General features: G+C 40.9%; 1 protein-coding gene across 1 annotated transcript in view; it reads right to left on the minus strand.

Moving 5' to 3' along the window:
• LOC126412582 (myrosinase 1-like) overlaps positions 1-19,360 on the minus strand; it is a 136,567-nt gene that overhangs the window by 7,687 nt on the left and 109,520 nt on the right. The window contains exon 11 of the mRNA XM_050082233.1: positions 17,821-17,927. Coding sequence (XP_049938190.1) covers positions 17,821-17,927 — 107 coding nt within the window. The remainder of the gene's footprint in view (positions 1-17,820; positions 17,928-19,360) is intronic.

The following is a 19,360-nucleotide window of genomic DNA, read 5'->3' on the forward strand; positions in this document are numbered from 1 at the left end:
TTTTCGCGTCATGAAAATGTATTACAGAATCACGAAGCAGCCATAAAAGAACTGCAAACTATTGTTCATGAAAATCATGAGACCTTGCAAGCTAAAATTGACTCAGTTGCATCTACCGATTCAGTTACGCAACTTGCAAGAACTTAGGAAAACTTAAAGGACACAGTAGATACCCTGAAAATTGGTTCAGAAAGACACATGGAGAAAATAAGTACACTATCGGAGAAAGTAGCCGAACTTTCGGATCAGGTCACTAACTTTTCTACAAAGGTAGATGATGATCTGAATGACACAAGACCCGTAGCCTTCACTGACACAGAAGAGTATGAACAAATAAGAAAATTCAAACAAAATCAAAATCAAATCAATACACAGTACAAAAGAGAAATCCGGGAAGTACAAGATCAGTTGACGCAGGTAATACAAGAATTACGTATTTCAGAGGACACTCGCGCTCCAATACGGGAAGAGGGACATAGAAATACGGAACAACCATAAAATAATAACACAGGACACTTCGGAAATTATGAAAGAAATTGGCAAGGCGCATTGGATTTTGAGATGGAACCGCCGAAACGAAGTAACAATGACCGACATGCGACTCGCCGACATGACGATTTTGACTATAAGCTGTTCATTACTACACGTAAATTCAAAACATTTAAGAATTCCGGCAACGACATTCATCCACAAGCGTGGCTCCATCAATTCTCTCATTGTTTTCCTCCCAACTGGTCGTTAGAACACAGATTAGAATTTATGTGTGGCTACTTACAGAATGAACCAGCTGTAAGAATGCGATCGGTGATTCACGATTGCCACAGTGAAGGAGAATTTTACCATGCCTTCCTCTCAGCATATTGGTCTCAAGCCACACAAGACCGAGTAAAACATGGCATCATAATGATGAAACATTTCGAACAATCTGAATTTTCCAGTCTTGTGAAATATTTTGAGGACATGTTGCATAAGAATCAGTATCTTTCAAACCCATACAGCCCCTCAGAACTCATCCGCATTTGCTTACTCAAATTGCCTGAACATTTACGACATATTATTTTAGCAGGACGTTGCAAAGAAGACATTGAGGCTTTTCAGGGACTGTTACAAGAACTCGAAATTGACACAGACAGTCGCGGGATGCGAAAACAGGAAAACAATCACTACAGGTCACTTCCGTCACAATTCCGTGACGACAGAATCAATAACTGGACATGACAGGTCTATTCTTACAACGCAAATCGTGACCAAAATAGACACCACCCGTACGACAACCGTTGGCAGAGTAGTAATAATTACAGGGAAAGATCACCTCTCCGCGGTAGTGACTATCACAGAGACAATCAGAGAAACAGACAATATGGGAACCAAAATAATTATTATTACGGGAGACAGAATAACTTTAGACGCAACGGTCCAGCGCGCAGTTACGATTCAGGGAGAAATTCTCCACCACTTAACCGACAAGAAAGGAACTACAGGAACTACCGACATGACGACAGACGATGTGATCGTAACGACAGACCTGAATTGCATCAGAACTGGCGGGATTCAAACAGAGCAGGGCCTTCTCGTCACGGTGAATTTGTAAAAGTTAGGTCTCCAAACCCCAATAACGACGCGCGCCAACAAAGAGACCATAAGCAATGACTCACACCGCTGGCTGCCACAAAACGTACTTATGAAACTGACGACGCAGCTGCCGTAGCTATTAATTACGTAAAAATGGAAGACATTAGGGACATCTTACTCCAAGAACACGACGTAAAACATAACAACATTGCATATCCTGTGATTCACATTACAGTAAATGACGTAAAATTTACGGCAGTACTTGACTCTGGCAGTCCCATTTCAGTAATCAGTGAAACAGCCTTTAGCAAATGCAACAAATCGAACGATTGCCCCACACTTCCGTTACGTAAGATTAAATTACAAGGTGCAATCTTTGGAAAAAGTGTAGATGTACGCCAACAAACCAACTTAGAATTCTTTTGTCAAAGCCACAGCTTCTCTATGAACTTTCTTATTGTTCCATTATTGTCGACGGAAATTATACTGGGAGTAGACTTTTTGAATGAATGCAAAGCAATCTTAAACTTTCACGATGCTGAAATAACTTTAGAAAAAGAAGGTAAGTCAGTAGCTTTGAAATTTGAAGATTGGCTCTCAAACCATGACGAAGAAATTAATCGGCTTTACCTCCTGTTAGACAACAGTTCGGAATTTTCGACGGAACTTGACGCTAACAATCATTCTGCAAGTACTGACAGGGATGATATCGACGGCGCATTTGGCACTAATAAGTTAATTCAGAATAAAATTCAAACAATTGAGAATTGTAATGACACTGATAGGCAGGACCTTTTTGAGATTTTACAAGCACATTCCACAGTTTTTACTCACAAAACAGGAACAATCAAGGGATTTCAATACCAATTTCGTGTTCGTGAGCATACTAAATTTTGTGTTAGGCCATACGTAATTCCAGCACATTATAGGGACCGTGTTAGAACAGAAATACAATCTATGCTTGACGAGGGCATTATTGAGCCTGCAGTAAGCTCATACAACAATCCGTTACATGTTGTTGAGAAGAAAAATGGCTCGATCAGGCTTGTCTTAGATTCGAGACAAATCAATACTATCATTATTCCTGAAACAGACAGGCCGCAGACGATGGAAGAACTTCTTCAAAATTTTAATGGTGTAAAAGTGTTGTCTTCCATTGATCTCAGATCCAGCTTTTATCAGATCGAACTTCATCCAGAATGTAGAAAATACACAGCTTTCCTTTTTTTCGGCGTTTGTTATCAGTTTCGGAAACTTCCTTTTGGTTTGAACATTTCTTCAGCAGCATTCATTCGCGGGCTAAATTCCATATTACCTGAATTCTTAAAACGTCACATCACCTTATATGTAGACGATATTCTGATAGCAGAAGCCTCATGGGAACAACACAATCGCATCCTCAACAGCGTGTTACATATTTTTGTAGAATCTGGAATTACTGTTAACTTGGAAAAGTCTGAATTCGGTAGGACAAAAGTGAAGTTTTTGGGACATATTATTTCTTCTGAAGGCATTCAGCCGGATCCTGAAAAGTTAGAAGCAATCAGAGCCATTCCAGTTCCATCTACAAAAAGACAAGTCCGCAGTTTTCTAGGTCTCGTAAATTTTTACCGTCGTTTTCTGAATATGCAAATTCTTGTTACACCAAAACTTTGTTCTCTCACTGGAAAAAATACTATTTGGCACTGGGACGAACAAGCACAGTTGGAATTCAATTCTTTGAAAGAATCGCTACTTAACGCGCCAATACTAGCTCATCCAGATCTGTCACAAGATTTCTGCCTTAGCACGGATTCTTCTAAAGTCGGTCTTGGTGCCCATTTATTTCAAGAAGCCATAGAAAATGACACTACCGTTCAGAAAACCATTGCTTTTGCTAGCCGAGTGCTAACAAAATCTGAAAAAAATTATTCCGTTACTGAATTAGAAGCTTTGGCTATCGTTTGGGCATTTAACAAATTCCGTTTCTTTCTTTCTGGTAAGCACGTAAAAGTATACAGTGATCATCGTGCATTACAATTTCTTATGTCTTCAAAATTAAATCATGACAGGTTAAAACGTTGGGCATTGTTTCTGCAAGAATTGCGCTTCACAATAGTCTACATTCCCGGCAAGGAGAACATTGTTGCGGACGCACTGTCACGCGCACCGGCTGGGCTTGAGAAAAGTAACACAGAAGGCAACCTCGAGAAAAATTTCAGTATTCTTTACATTCAGAAAGACGCCTTTGAAAACTTCATCACCACATCTTTAAAGGACATTGCTCATGAACAAGATAAAGATCCGATTTGGAAAGACATCAAGAGCAAATGGCATGAAAAGACACACACCCAGATTCGGCATTATTACCTGGTTAGAAACAACATACTCTTCAAACGCTGCACTGTTGATGACAAGCTATGGGTACTTTGCATTCCAGACGATTTTGTTAATAAGCTCATTTGGTACATTCATTTCAGCTACGCACATTTTGGTCCACGAAAATGTTATCATATTCTTCGAACGACTTGTTATTTAACAATATGGAAAAGAGAATTCGAAGAGTCTTGTCTATTTGTAGACTTTGTCAAAAGGCGAAACCATCTACTGTCTCACATCGTGCTCCGTTATTTCCTATTATTCCTTCTAAATTAAAAGAATTTGCTGCTGTTGATCTCTTGGGACCGCTTGTCAGAACATCCAATGGATTTTCGTACGTTTTAGTCGCTGTTGAACTTACTTCAAAATTTGTTTCTTTCACTCCGTTATGTAAAGCCACTGGACGATCTGTATCCAACGCCTTTGTTAAAAATTTCTTACGTGAAGCTGGACACGTTAGCAAAGTCATTTCAGATAACGGACCTCAATTCAGATCTGCTGTTTGGTCACGCATGCTTCGGAATCATAAAATCAAACCTGTTTTTATTTCATTGTACTCACCACATTGTAACCCGTCTGAATGGATTATGAAAGAAATCAATAAGCTTTGCAGACTTTATTGTCACAGAAAGCATCAGCATTGGGACAGATATTTACACTTATTTCAAAATGTGCTGAATGAAATGCCTCATGATTCCACTGCTTTACCACCTACTCTTGTACTAAAGAATGAAGAACCACCGAACAGAATCAGAGAGCTTGTACCTTTCCCAAATACACGTAAACTTCGACACAAAGACATAATTGATTTGGCTCTTAAAAATATAAAATCTACAGCAGACAAAAGGAGAAAACTACACGGTAAAGCAAATGCAAAGAAATTGTATATTGGTCAGAAAGTTCTCATTAAAGCTCATTCATTGTCACATAAGAAGAAACACTTGAGTCACAAATTCTTTCTAGTTTACAATGGACCTTACAGAATCCGACGTATACCACATGATAATTGCGTTGAAGTTGAAACTCTGCGTACTAGGAAGAGTAAAGGTTTACACCACATTTCACATGTAAAACCGTTTATTGAAAGATAATCTACTTTTTAACTTTGTCTTTGCCATATAACTTTTCACTTTACATTACTAGTATGCTGTGTCAGACTTAAGAAACTGTTAACATACAACAATGTTTGAAGTTAAATATCCAGTCTAGAACCTAGAGAACATTTTTAAACAGAAATTACGAATGCATTGTTATAGTGAACAGATGACACAGTGTTGTATTTGTACATTCTTGCTTGTTAGTTGCACGATTACGTAACGACTATAAGGCTCACATACTTAGAACATTTACCAGTACTGCTAATGAGATTTTAATGCAACATTTTGGTTTACTTGAAAATATATTCTGGATTTAAAGTACTTTCTGTGAGATACCAGATGACACAGTGGTTAGTTTATGTGACAGTTACACGATTTTATCACAACGCTACTAATGAGTGACAATATACAATGTTGCTTTTGCGGTGTTTCTGTTTTATATCTGCACAGTTTTTCTGTTTTATTCTGGAAAGTAAAACGTGTTTTAGTAGTAACCTTTGTGGTATAGCTACAATGAGACTGCCTTTTCCGTAGCACAACAATACGTTACAGCACAGTAATTTCTTCATCACGGCAATAAGCGTAATAACTAAGATATCTATATGCAAAGCATTTCACTTTTGTGTATTATGAGGTAAGTACATTGACTTCTGCAGAACTTAGCTTTCGGAGGACGATAACTACGACACTTCCACACAGATTACGTTGCAACAAGACGCACATTTAGCGCTACAGTACACGTATTTGAGTGATTAATTTTGTACTTAAAACATTTATTTTTAAAGATTTTTGAATTACAAAGAAAGTTTTCCGTGATACATTTCATTCCATTGCTGTAATCTGTAACACCTGAGGGTATAATTACATTAATCCTCAGGGGGGTACACGCTTACTTTGTGTACCATGTGTGTGGCAACCACAAGGAACCCTAGCTAATATGGTATTTGCTCATACAACTTTACACATCGGTACCATATTTCTCTAACACACAAATTACACAGCTATCTGATCATGTAACTGAGAGATAAACTTTTTTTTACTACATCAGTGACACATGTTTACGCAATTACACAGTTGGATAATTTCACACTTATGAACTGTATTTTGTCTGTACTTTGTGAACTGTTCATATTTTTTCGGAACCATTGTGATACTATGAGAGCTTTGAATGATATATTTGGTAAGGGAGCATGATTTTAAAGTACGTTTGAGGTAGATGACACTATTGAAATGAGCAGAGAATTTTTTTTAGGTTTTGAAATTATTGGAGGAAGCTACGACGATTTTGAGAATTGACTGAGATGTTATGATATTATTATGACGACGATGTGTACTATGCTGTTGAGATATGTTTATGATCAATAAGATGATGCTACCGTATATGAGAAATAAGAAGTATGTTGGAAACCAAGAAGCGTACTTTAAGAGTTATGAAATGTGCGTAAATGCGTGAATGTATCACAATGCTGACGAATATTTTATTTGGACACTTATATTTATAGGGTTTTGTTTCTACACATTTGCAACGCAAATTCTCAACCTGTGAATTTTTTTTATATGAGACTGTCACAGTAGCGGAAACTGCTGTCGTAAATATTTCCGTAAGAAAGTTAAGTGACCACCTGCACGTAATGCGTCGTGGGCACGCAGCTGTGTCAGACGCCGGGAGAACAAGTCATTAGTGAGTGCCTCATCAGAAGCACAGGTAGAATAAAAGAAAGGGGAGGCCATTGTCCTCGCTATTGACATTTCCTTGTTGAATGCATACTGTGGAGCTCGTAATTTATGATATTTACTAAAATGCCTAATGAAATGATTAGAAACATTTTACATCTATTGTCTTTGTAGTTAAGAGATTGCTCATTTTGTTTAATATCTGGTTTCCAGCTGTGTTGCAGCACTGGTTTTATAAAATAAACTTAAATGCATCTGCTAATGTGAACACTTTCTGTCAACAGATTTATTAAATAATTATTTTCTGATCCACATTCTTTGAAAAAGGAGCTCTTGGAATGGAGAGAACAATAAGACGGGACTAATAACAGTAACTGCATCTATAATTTTCTTTTCAAGTACTTGGTAATTTCTTTTGTAGAATAATTTGTGGTGCACCACTTTAATTACATAGATATTAAGATGTGATTATACATTTCCCTTATCTGCATTGTCATCTTTAGTGTACTATTTTTTCTGCTTGAGCTATGTCATGTTTAGATATAAGCTGCTGTTTGCCAGGCATAGTGCTAGTGAACTTTAATTTGTGTTACTCTGCTAAGCCAGATTTATTTTTTTGTTTGCTGCGCATTGCCTCATATTAGTTGTAATGTTGAATTGCTTGGTAATTTAGATTTACTGTAGCTTGCTTTGCGATTTTCCATTTTTTTTATTGCTGTTTATATTAATTGTTTTATGTGCTGCTGCATTGCCTCGTCCCTTAGTTTAGCATCTGAGCTCAGTAGATTTAAGTTAGCTTAAGAGGGGGTAGACTATATAAGAAACTGACTATGGAGAATAGGTAAAGAATGCATTGCGAAGTTATATGAAAAAGATTTGGGCCCAAATGAGTATTGTACAATCAGAAATAATTATTTTGAAAGAAATATGAACAGAATACAGAAAGCAGGCTTAGATAGGACTTTTTGGGAATAATGATGAACAAAGGGAGATCTCCATGCAAAATACTGCAGTAAAACAAACCCTGTCCTTTCCCTTTTGTGTTATCCCACTATATGTTTGTGTACCCTTGTGTATTTGTTTTCTTCCTGTCTCTGTGTACTGTTTCATAGAATTTTTTTTTCTCTTCTAATACTAAGCTACATTCACTATGATGAGGAATACTGTTATCCTCAAATGCAACTGGCATTAATAATATGTTATTTACTTTGTAAAGATGTTTAGACATTATTTATTCTGTTTTGTTTTAATGCTCATGTGTGAAGTTGTTGTTTCCAAAGCTATTCTGATCTTTATGTAGGTACTTATAATTCCTGTAACACTGATGTATATGTTATTTCGATTCTTTTGAAAAGCCTGTATTACTACAAATGTTATCTGTATTATTATGTTTTTAATGATGTATTTTGTACCTTTGTAATTGTATTCTTATGTTATAAAATTGTAATTAACGCCAGGTCATCAAATTAAGTAACTTGTCAGTTCCATTTCACTGCACACGTTTCGGTTGGTCATAGTATATGGACAATATGTGAGAAGTAGGGACTGTTAGTGTTTGCATGTGTGTTAATAATTCAGCAAGGGACTGGATAACAGCATTGCTGGTTCTAAGGACAATTCCAAAAACTTTGTGAGTGCACAAGTGGTGGTTATGGACTTGCTATATTATCCGCAAGACTCTTCGATGGTGACTGTGCACCTGCACAGTCGCAGCAGATGGCTGCTGGCCATCTCTACAAGGACTACATTGGGGCTGCATCTTTGATGGCCCACCAATACTATTATTTCTACAAGGACTACAGTGAGTCTACACCTTTGCTGACTCACCAGTACCATTATTTCTACAAGGACTACAGCGGGTCTGCACCTCTGGTGGCCCACCAATACCATACTCTCTACTAGGACTACAGTGGGTCTACTCTGTGATGACCTACCTACCAATACTCTTCAAAATTTCGAATGACTCTGCTGTGGGTTTGCTCTGCTGTGGACCAATACCTGCCTGCATGTCAAGAGTCAGCACTGGCTTTCCATTGGAAGGACAACACTACTTCTTCAAGACTGCATGGAAATCCACTACTTCCGTATGCATTTTGTTTTACTGCTCAGACTTTGAGAAAAACACTGCAATGTTACTGTGATGAATGATCAGGACTATCTTTATGGACTGTGAGAAAATGTTAGCTTTTGACCAACATTGTATCAATAAGTGTGTGCATTTTATTTCTTTGTTATTGTAATTATGAAAAATTTTATCAAATCATTATTGGCCACTGCCCAAAAAAAATTTGTAAAATTTTTTGTGGGGAGCATGGGGGCTATGTAAGTAGGCTGTTTATGTTTTCTTACTGGCAACGTTACGTAGCGCTCAATATGAAAATCACTGGCTGTGCTGTGTGCAGTCTGTGGCTGCTTTGCATTGTTGTAATACTCGCCATTGTAGTGTTAGGCAGCTGGCTGTGAACAGCGCGTAGCGTTGCGCAGTTGGAGGTGAGCCGCCAGCAGTGGTGGATGTGGGGAGAGAGATGGCGGAGTTTTGAAATTTGTCATGAACTGCTATATTTATATATGATGATATCAAGGTAAATACATTGTTTGTTCTCTATTAATATCTTTCATTTGCTAACTATCCCTATCAGTAGTTAGTGCCTTCCATAGTTTGAATCTTTTATTTAGCTGGCAGTAGTGGCGCTCGCTGTATTGCAGTAGCTTGAGCAGCGAAGATTTTTGTGAGGTAAGTGATTTGTGAAAGGTATAGTTTAATGTTAGTCAGGGCCATTCTTTTGTAGGGAATTTTGAAAGTCAGATTGCGTTGCGCTAACAAAATATTGTGTGTCAGTTTAAGCACAGTCATGTATAATTGTTCAAAGGGGACGTTTCACGTTTAATTTATCAGTTGTGAGTTACTGCACAATATATTGCACACAGCCACTCTCATTCTGATCGGTATCACCAACGAACATCTGATACAGTGTTCACCCATTGTATAATCTGTCAGACCGATAACGTGGTCAGGCACCGACAACACTATTGCACTCTGGTGGGCGTTTTAGCTGTCAAAGAATGTCACTGAAACTCTAAGTCATTTACAGATCCGTAAATGGTATACAGGGTGTCCCAGGAGGAATGGTGAATATTCAGGGACATGACAGGAACGGTCGTATGCTACTAAATATGGGATCTAAAATGCATACCTTAAGAGCTATGGTTACTAGACATCTTCGTTACTGTGCAAAAAAAAATCTCATCTACTGCAAGCTCTTTTCTTTCCATATTTTGGCAGAAGGTAATACGCAAGAAACAAGACAAAATTCTCTGGTAAACAAGGACTCTAAAATGCATGCTTTCAGAGCTATTAGCAATAGTTTAGACGAAGAGATGTGTTTCACATTAGCGAAGATGAGCATGCGCTCGTAGCTGGTATCTCTAGATTACTAAACCCTCGTGAAATTTCCGATTGCAGTTGGTACCGGTTCGCGGTTCCCGCCAGCCTGCGGCCAGCCTGTTCTCCACTAGTCTGATTCACTATAGTCCCATCCACGAACGATGGCGGTTCGCGCATGTCGAGGCACGGACGGGGATTGCATTGTTGACGATTCCAAGCCACAGTTGCGGTACGCGCATGCCCGTGCTTTCCGCTTGAAGGAAGCGTGTACCCTGCAAATTATGTCTCTCGCCTGCTTATGAAGAATTTATCACTTACCACCGCCTTACAATCAGCGATGACAACTCGCAACAAATGGAATCGAAATTGAATAAACAACTCGCTACGATCACGTTTAATGCTCGCATTAACTACGGGATTCACAGCAGAGGATGAGGAGGAGAGGAGATTAGTGTTTAACGTCCCGTCGACAGCGAGGTCATTAGAGACGGAGCGCAAGCTCGGGTGAGGGAAGGATTGGGAAGGAAATCGGCCGTGCCCTTTCAAAGGAACCATCGCGGCATTTGCTTGAAGCGATTTAGGAAAATCACGGAAAACCTAAATCAGGATGGCCGGAGACGGGATTGAACCGTCGTCCTTCCGAATGCACAGTGGAGGGCTCAGAACACTACCGAGAGCTCATTGGCTCTCGGAGAATACGTGACGTAGGTGCGCAGAATAAGCCTATACTCGACTGCCATCGTTCGCGACTTTAACTATAGTACCTGGTATGGTTTTACCTCTTTTTTTTTGTCTTTTCTGTAGTCTTCCTTTCCCCCATAGCACGGTATTTTAATGGGTTATTTATATTCCTTTTTAGGTTCCCGCTATTGCGCCCCCCCCCCCCCCCTCCACTTCTACATTGGTTAATCGTCAGCTCCGACATTATATTTAGAATGGAGTGGCATGCCAGGAATCGGAGGAAAAGTTTAATATTAGCTGTACTCCAGTCTCATGTTGTAATTGTAAGTACTGATCATTGACACATTTTATATTACTTGCATTCAGCCAGTTTTGGCAGTGATCTGACGTTCTTTTTGCCAAAGATTTTTACTTCTTGGTACTATTTCACAGTTTCTTTCTATTCAGGACTTTACCTGATGATGTAACTAACATTACCAAACCCGTCGCGCTTTTTAAGTAAAGTACCCATACAGCTTCAGCGGTATTTTTTTACGATATAAATTATGGCTTCATGTGAATAAAATATGGAGTAGTAAAGTTTACATTGGTTTAGTGCCAATGTAACATGTCCCTCATTTTTGTGTTCTAAGGCTATTGGGATAGTGTTATTAAGGAAGCTGTTGAAATCAAAGTATCAAGCAACCTTATTAACAGAGATGGTGGATTTTGTTTAAATGCTGCTTGGAATCTGGCTCTGTCTCTCATCAAAAAACAGAGGGACAGAATTAGTGCTACCTCATCTGTTGATTAGTCACTATCGATATCTCTGGTGCTGGTCATCTTTGTTTGTGTTGACACTTCTTCTGTGTGTGGTATCTTCCTTGTTTCTCCTCTGTGAACAGAGGTATTAAATTTCCTTGCACATTTCTTCCTCCTTGCATTTGTGCCTTGAGAATGGCAGGGTGTGCTCCTGTCGAAATATCGGCGGTGGTCGACGACGTCACCCGGCAGCAAACCCGTAAGTTGTTCGAGCATGTTGCCAACAACGTCTGTAACATCTGTATCAAAATTCTATTACGTCAACGATCGCTTAGATATATAAAAATATTCACATTACCGATTTCGTCAATTGGTTGCCATATTCAGATATACTTATCCACTAAGAAACTTCGAACAGATAATCAAAAATAGTTAGGCATTTTGATAATTGAAGTTATTTAACATTTTTGCAGATGATGATGTAGTATATCGAGAAGTTGTAACAATGGAAAATTGTACTGAAATGCAGGAGGATCTGCAACGAATTGACGCGGTGCAGGGAATGGCAATTGAATCTCAATGCAGACAAGTGTAATGTGCTGCGAATACGTAGAAAGAAAGATCCTTTATCATTTAGCTACAATATAGCAGGTCAGCAACTGGAAGCAGTTAATTCCATAAATTATCTAGGAGTAGGCATTAGGAGTGATCTAAAATGGAATGACCATATAACATTAATCGTCGGTAAAGCAGGTGCCAGACAGAGATTCATTGGAAGAATACTAAGGAAATGCAGTCCGAAAACAAAGGAAGTTGGTTACAGTACACTTGTTCGCCCACTGCTTGAATACTGCTCACCGGTGTGGGATCCGTACCAGGTAGGGTTGATAAAAGTGGTAGAGAAGATCCAACGGAGAGCAGTGCGCTTCGTTACAGGATCATTTAGTAATCGCGAAAGAGTTACGGAGATGATAGATAGACTACAGTGGAAGACTCTGCAAGAGAGACGCTTAGTAGCTCGGTACGGGTTTTTGTTGAAGTTTCGAGTACATACCTTCACCGAGGAGTCAAAAAAATGGTTTAAATGGCTCTGAGCACTATGGGACTTCTGAGGTCATCAGTCCCCTAGAACTTAGAACTACTTAAACCTAACTAATCTAAGGACATCACACACATCCATGCCCGAGGCAGGATTCGAACCTGCGACCGTAGCGGTCGCGCGGTTCCAGACTGTAGCGCCTAGAACCGCTCGGCCACCCCGGCCGACCACCGAGGAGTCAAGCAGTATATTGCTCCCTCCTACGTATATCTCGCGAAGGAGACCATGAGGATAAAATCAGAGAGATTAGAGCCCATACAGAGGCATACCGACAATCTTTCTTTTCACGAACAATACGAGACTGGAATAGAAGGGAGAACCGATAGATGTACTCAAGGTGCCATCCGCCACACACCATCAGGTGGCTTGCGGAGTATAGATGTAAATGTAGACGTAGATATATATGACAGTTACATGAAATTAGACTATACAGAATGTTAGGGTCATAAGTGCAAGTGCTGTGATCATTGCTGCCTTAATGTGTACCCAGTCCAGTGTGTTAGTTGCTTTTTATCGGCGCCTAACAGTCTTTGCGCAAACACATCTCGTTATTTACTCCCCGATTTTTTATGCATGGTCGTAATTGTACCACTAACTGGACTACGCCTGTCAATATAGACTAACCATTTTGCGTCCACCCGTTCACTCGTCAACACCTGAACTACCGCTCAGGGAAAAATAAGCATTAATGGTTTGATCTTGCCACACATTCTAGGAGGTAATAAGCAATCTAAAAATACACTACTTTTAATAGCTATAATTATTAGTGTGCAGATGAAGTAAATACTGATGTAATGCTGTTAAGTATGTAATCCTCTGTCGTCAATAAACATATCTGCACATCTAGTCCTAACACCTTGTATAGTCTGATTTGTAGTAAACATTACATGGTCTAAGTCCTTGGTGTTTCTGGCTACATGTGACATTTTAATGTGGTAATGTTGTTATTCTCGAAAGCACTTTCACGTCATGCACCTTATAGAGGGTGACAATTATTGAACTATACGAAAAAAGAAACGTAAATTCATTACAAACTACGGCGTGCACACACTTTATTCAACATGTAAACGTCACTACTGATATTCTGGTTTAGTTTATGACATGTTCGATATGCCTACCATCATTGGAGAGGTTGTGGAGCAGACGAATAGCGAAATTATGCATGACCGCTGAAGTGTCGAAACTTCGATGCTGTCGATGACCTCCCGAAATGCTGTTTTCGGCTCAGAAATGGTTTTCGGGGTTATTGATGTATACCTTGCCTTTAATATAGCCCCACAAAAAGGAGGCAGACGTGTTCAGACCCGGAGAATATGACGGCCAATCGAGGCCCATGCCTGTGGTCTCTGGGTACCCCAGAGCCAGAATGAGGCCCCCAGAGTGCTCCTCCACGACATCAAACACTCTCCTGCTTCTATGGCGTCGAGCTCCGTCTTGCCTGGACCACATCTTGTCGAAATCAGGATCACTTTGGATACTGGGGATGAAATCATCTTCCAAAATCTTCACTTGCCGTTCAGTAGTCTCAGTGCCATCAAATAATATCGCACTGATTATTCCGTGACTGGACACTGCACACCATATAGTCACCCGTTGAGGGTGAAGAGAGTTCTCGATCGCGAAATGCGGATTGTCAGTCCCTCAAATGCGCCAGGTTTGCTTATTGACGGAGCCATCCAAATGAAAGTGGGCTTCGTCACTAAACCAAACCATACAGCGGATACTATTTCCCATCATGCCCCGCGGCCAACCGTGCGGTTTCAATGTCCTAAGGAAAACCGTTCAGAAGTTACGACGATTTTATTTCTTATAGTTCAATAATTGTCACACTATATTTTAGATAATGACCGTTGACGACAATGCTGTGCACAAATATGCATGCGCGCGCTTTTTTTTTTTTTTTTTTTTTTTTTTTTGTAAGAAATGACAACGATGTTTCCATATGTGTTACTATACAGGCAACTGAGAATGGATGAATGGATAGTGTCAGAAACTAGTCGAACAAACGAAATATTTTAAAACACAGACTGGTGGAATAATGTATTTCTCAAATTTATTGGGGCTGTGGGCTCCACCCACAAGAAAACGGCCGATATACACTGGTGTCCAAAATTAAATTAACAGACTGCCATTTCCCCATCCTGTGGATAATTCACGATATAATCATACGAACTGTCAACAGATGTCGTTACAATCGAGTTCTGCGCAGAATATGGCATTCCCGTCAACGGACAACCACGCCAACAATGACGTCACGGCACCTATCAAGCAGGGCAGTGTTTGCCGCGTAGTCCCACATCCACAGTCGCTGTGTACACAGTCACAGACGGTGCAGTATGGCACGGAGAAAACGCCTACAGACACTCTGCTGTGGAGGGCCATACGAGGGTTGTTTTTTAAGTAAGGGCCGTTCGCGCGTATAGTCCCGTAGTTCGCGCGGACGCCGCAACAAGCCACCGCGCCACTTGCCGGCATCCTTCCCGTTCACACTGACGCAAGTTGCAGCTCTGTAGCTGACGTGTACGCATCGCTGTGCTACTTTATAATGTTTACGATTATTGAATCGCCCGCCCCATGTGAGATACGGTCAGATATGTTTTTTGACCGCGAGAAGCCTATCAGCTGCAGAAATTCATCGTCAGTTAACGGAACTTTATGGCTTGAATGCAATGAGTGAAGGTAAAGTGCGTCAATGGGTTAGAGAGTTTAAAAATGGCCGTCAAAACGTCCATGACGAAGAATGCTCAGGCCGGCCCTCTGTGATCACTGATGATTTGGTGGCTGCAGTCGATACAAAGAGACCGATGACCTCGCTGTCTGGTCTCCTTCCCCAAACAACCCCAACCCCCCTCGAAACAAAGATTCGTGAGGACAGAAGATTCACAATTTCCACTCTTTCTTTGGAATTTCCACAAGTTTCAAGATCGGTTTTGTACAAAATTGTCTCTGAAAACCTAAACTTTAAGGAACTGTGTTCTCGGTGGGTACCCAGACTCCTCACAGAGGACCACAAACGGAAGAGATTTGCCACTTCATTGCACTTTTTGATTCGTTACGAGGAAGAAGGGGGTGACATGTTGAGTGAAATTGTCACTGGAGATGAAACATGGGTATCCCATAGCACTCCCGAAAGCAAGCGACAATCGATGGAATGGCGACACACAACCTCACCCGTCAAGGTCAAAGCCAAACAGACGCTGTCAAAGCGCAAGATTATGGCAACTGTGTTCTGGGACCGGCGCGGTGTTTTGCTAGTGGACTTTATGCCACGAGGAACGACAATCAACTCAGATGCCTACTGTGCAACTCTAAAGAAGCTCCACAGAGCAATTCAAAACAAAAGGCGCAGCACGCTGACAAAAGGAGTTTTGCTCCTGCACGATAACGCTAGGCCTCACACCTCTCAAAAGACTCGGGATTTGATTGATTATTTTGGCTGGGAAGTTTTGGACCACGCACCATACAGCCCCGACCTTGCTCCTAGCGATTTCCACCTTTTCCGGTACCTGAAACACCATCTTGGCGGGCAGCGCTTCAATGACGACGATGAAGCAAAAGCGACCGTGAACTCTTGGCTGTCGGAGCAGGCGGCCGAATTCTTTGAAGAGGGTTTTAAAGACGTAGTTGTACGGTATGACAAGTGCTTAAATAAACAAGGCAACTACGTAGAAAAATAGGTAAAAGTGTGTAGAATCAGAAAATAAAAGTTTTTTTACAAAAGTATTTGTATCTTTTAAAAAAAATAAAAACGGCCCTTACTTAAAAACAACCCTCGTAGGAAGAATGGAAGCAAGAGAGTCGCAAACTGATGTGACACGGTGGCTTAATGTGAATCGTAATGTTGTTTCTCGGATGAGGCGACAGTTTATAGCGACTGTGTCCATAACAGGGCCGGCCACTTGTGACAGCAGAAAGAGTGGACCGTTATTTGGCTGTAAGGGCACGACGGTTCCGCCTTACTACTGCACTGCAAGTGGCATCTGACTTCGCAACATTCCCTGGACGTGTTGTATAGAGGCAACCGGTGTACAGAAGGCTTCAGCAGAGAGTGGTCTTTATCGTTGGAGACTTTCTGTCTCTTTACCTCTGACGTGTCTTCACAGAAGGGAACGCCTGGAGGGAGGCGTCAACGTGACACCTGGACGGTCGAACGGTGGGCCAGTGTTCTTCTCACAGATGAGTGCCGATTTCGTCTGGACAATGATTCTCGACGGATTCGCATTTGGTAGGAACGTGGAACACGATTTAGGAACCAAAACATTTTAGAAAGAGACCGATATCGAGGAGGGTACGTAATGGTGTGGGCAGGGATTATGCTGACCACTCTAACACCTCTTCATGAAAATGTGTGGATGAATCGGCAAGGTTGAACTGTAGTCAGGTACCGTGGCGAGATCTTGCGACCTCGTGTGCTGTTGTTGCGAGGTGCAGTGGGCCCAGATTTCGTATTGATGGACGATAATGCTCGACCTCATACAGCGCAGGTGGTTGATGTTCTTTTGGAAACGCAAGATACTGTATGCATGGTTTGGCCTGCTCGCTCCCCCCGATTTGAATCCCATAGAGCATTTCTGGGATGCTCTAGGGAGACGGGTTGCATTACGTCAGCAACCACCAACCACTCTCCAAGACTTGCGAGCAGCTCTGCAGGAAGAATGGGCATTATTGGCTCAACATGAGACTGTTGAGATCATTCACATGTCCTGTCATTGTCCGGCCTGTATTGCTGCTAGAGGTGGTCACACCCCATACTGGGCTCATTAACTGTCAGAATGTGTGTGCAAATCCGTTGTTGGAAAAAACCAAGAACATTTTTGTCTACCGTTATGCATGTTGCAGTTGATTACGTTCTGTATACTTTACGTTGTTTCTATTTCTGTATTACCTGTTTGTATTGTTATGTGGCAAAATAAACGCAACCTTGCAAAATTTCCGTTTTTTGTTTTAATTTTGGACACCAGTATATTTGTTTATCTATACAAAACCTTTTTAGTGGATCAAGCACACCTGAAATAACTATTTGTCGAAGCCGGTAATATGAATAGTTTTTATACATCTAAGCAATCGTTAATGTAATAAACTTTTTATACAAAGAATGTTTTCTCTCGGTTAGTGTAGCTCACATTTGGGTAAACAGTCTGTGCACTTTTCAAATATATGATATCCAACAGTGAATGCGATAGGAAAGAGAATGTGACTGATGCAGTACTTACGTGTAGCCGCTCGTCCACTCCAGGTTGTCCAAGAGGGACCAGGCGGTGTAGCCAATCACTGGCACGCCATCTTCGTTGATGGCTCTCAGGATAGCAGAAAGGTAGCCCTGTAAGCAAACACAGTTCTCAACAACACAACGAGAAAGCCATAGGGCTGATGGTGAACGGTTTCTGCAGGTGTCATACGAGGCCCTGAAAGCCACAGAGCAAGATAATCTGCTACATTCAGTATATCTTTACTTCAGAAAAGTATTTTACTTGATACCACGCCAAAGTTTACTAATGCAATTACGATGTTTTTGAGTTAGAGGGGGGGGGGGGGGGAGGAGGGAAGAGGGGAAGGCATCAGTCACTGATGAGTTTGATGCGCCGTTGTGACTCCCTCTCCTGTGCCAACCTCTTCATCTAAGAGTGGTACTTGCACCCGACGTCTTCAATCAGTTGTTTATGTATTCCAGCGTCTGTCTTTGCACACAATTTTTACCCTTTACAGTTTCCTCAAGTACAATGGTAGATATTCCCTGATGTCTTAAAACATGTCTTACCATCCTGCCCCTTCCTGTTGATGTTTTCCACACATTCCTATTCTGTCGATTCTGGGGTGAACCTCCTCACTTTTTATCTCACCATTTCATCTAATCAGTCCACCCCTTAGCTGAGTGGTCAGCATGTCCGAATGCCTTGTAGCATGCCCCAGTTTGATTCTCGACGTAGTCGCAGATTTCCTCCGCTCAGGAACAGGGTGTTGTGTTGTCCTCATTGTCATTTCATCACCGTCGACACGCAAATCGCCCAGCGTGTCATCAACTGAAAAGACCTCCAACTCGGCGGCCGAACTTCCCCAAGTGGGAACTCCAGGCCATCAGCGCCATACAATTATTTCTTTTCTTTTTTCCATTTCACCTAACCTCAACAGCAAAACTTATTACTGATCTTCTTTCACCACGAATTTTAATTGCCTTTTTCCGTTATTGCATATTCAACGTAGAGATTAGACAGTAGGGGCGAAAGAATTCATCCCTGCCTTACACACATTTTAATCCAAGCACTTCGTTCCTGTATTCCATTGATCCTTGTTGGTCCTTATACACATTGTATATTACCTGTCCTTCCCTATAGCGTCCTATTTTATTCAGAATTCGCACCATTTTGCACCATTTTACATAGCCGAACGCTTTTTCTGGGTCGACAAATCACAAGAACGTGTCTTGATTTTTCTAAAGCTTTGTTTCTATTATCTAGCCAAAGTCAGAACTGCGCCCAGGGGCCTTTACCTTTCCTAAGGTCAAACTGATCGACATCCAACAGATCCTCAACTTTCTTTTCAATAGTTCTGTATACTATTCCGGAAAGCAACTAGGATGCATGAGCTGTTAAGATGATTGTGTGATAGTACTCGCATTCATCTGCCCTTGTTATCTTCGGAATTGTGCGGATGATACTTTTCCAAAAAGTCTGACGGTAGAATCCCAAAGATTCTACACATCAACTTGAGTAGGTGTTTCGTTGTTATTTCCCACAGTGATTTCAAAAACACCGA

Source organism: Schistocerca serialis, chromosome 7 (assembly GCF_023864345.2).
Source record: "Schistocerca serialis cubense isolate TAMUIC-IGC-003099 chromosome 7, iqSchSeri2.2, whole genome shotgun sequence".
Lineage (NCBI taxonomy): Eukaryota > Metazoa > Arthropoda > Insecta > Orthoptera > Acrididae > Schistocerca > Schistocerca serialis.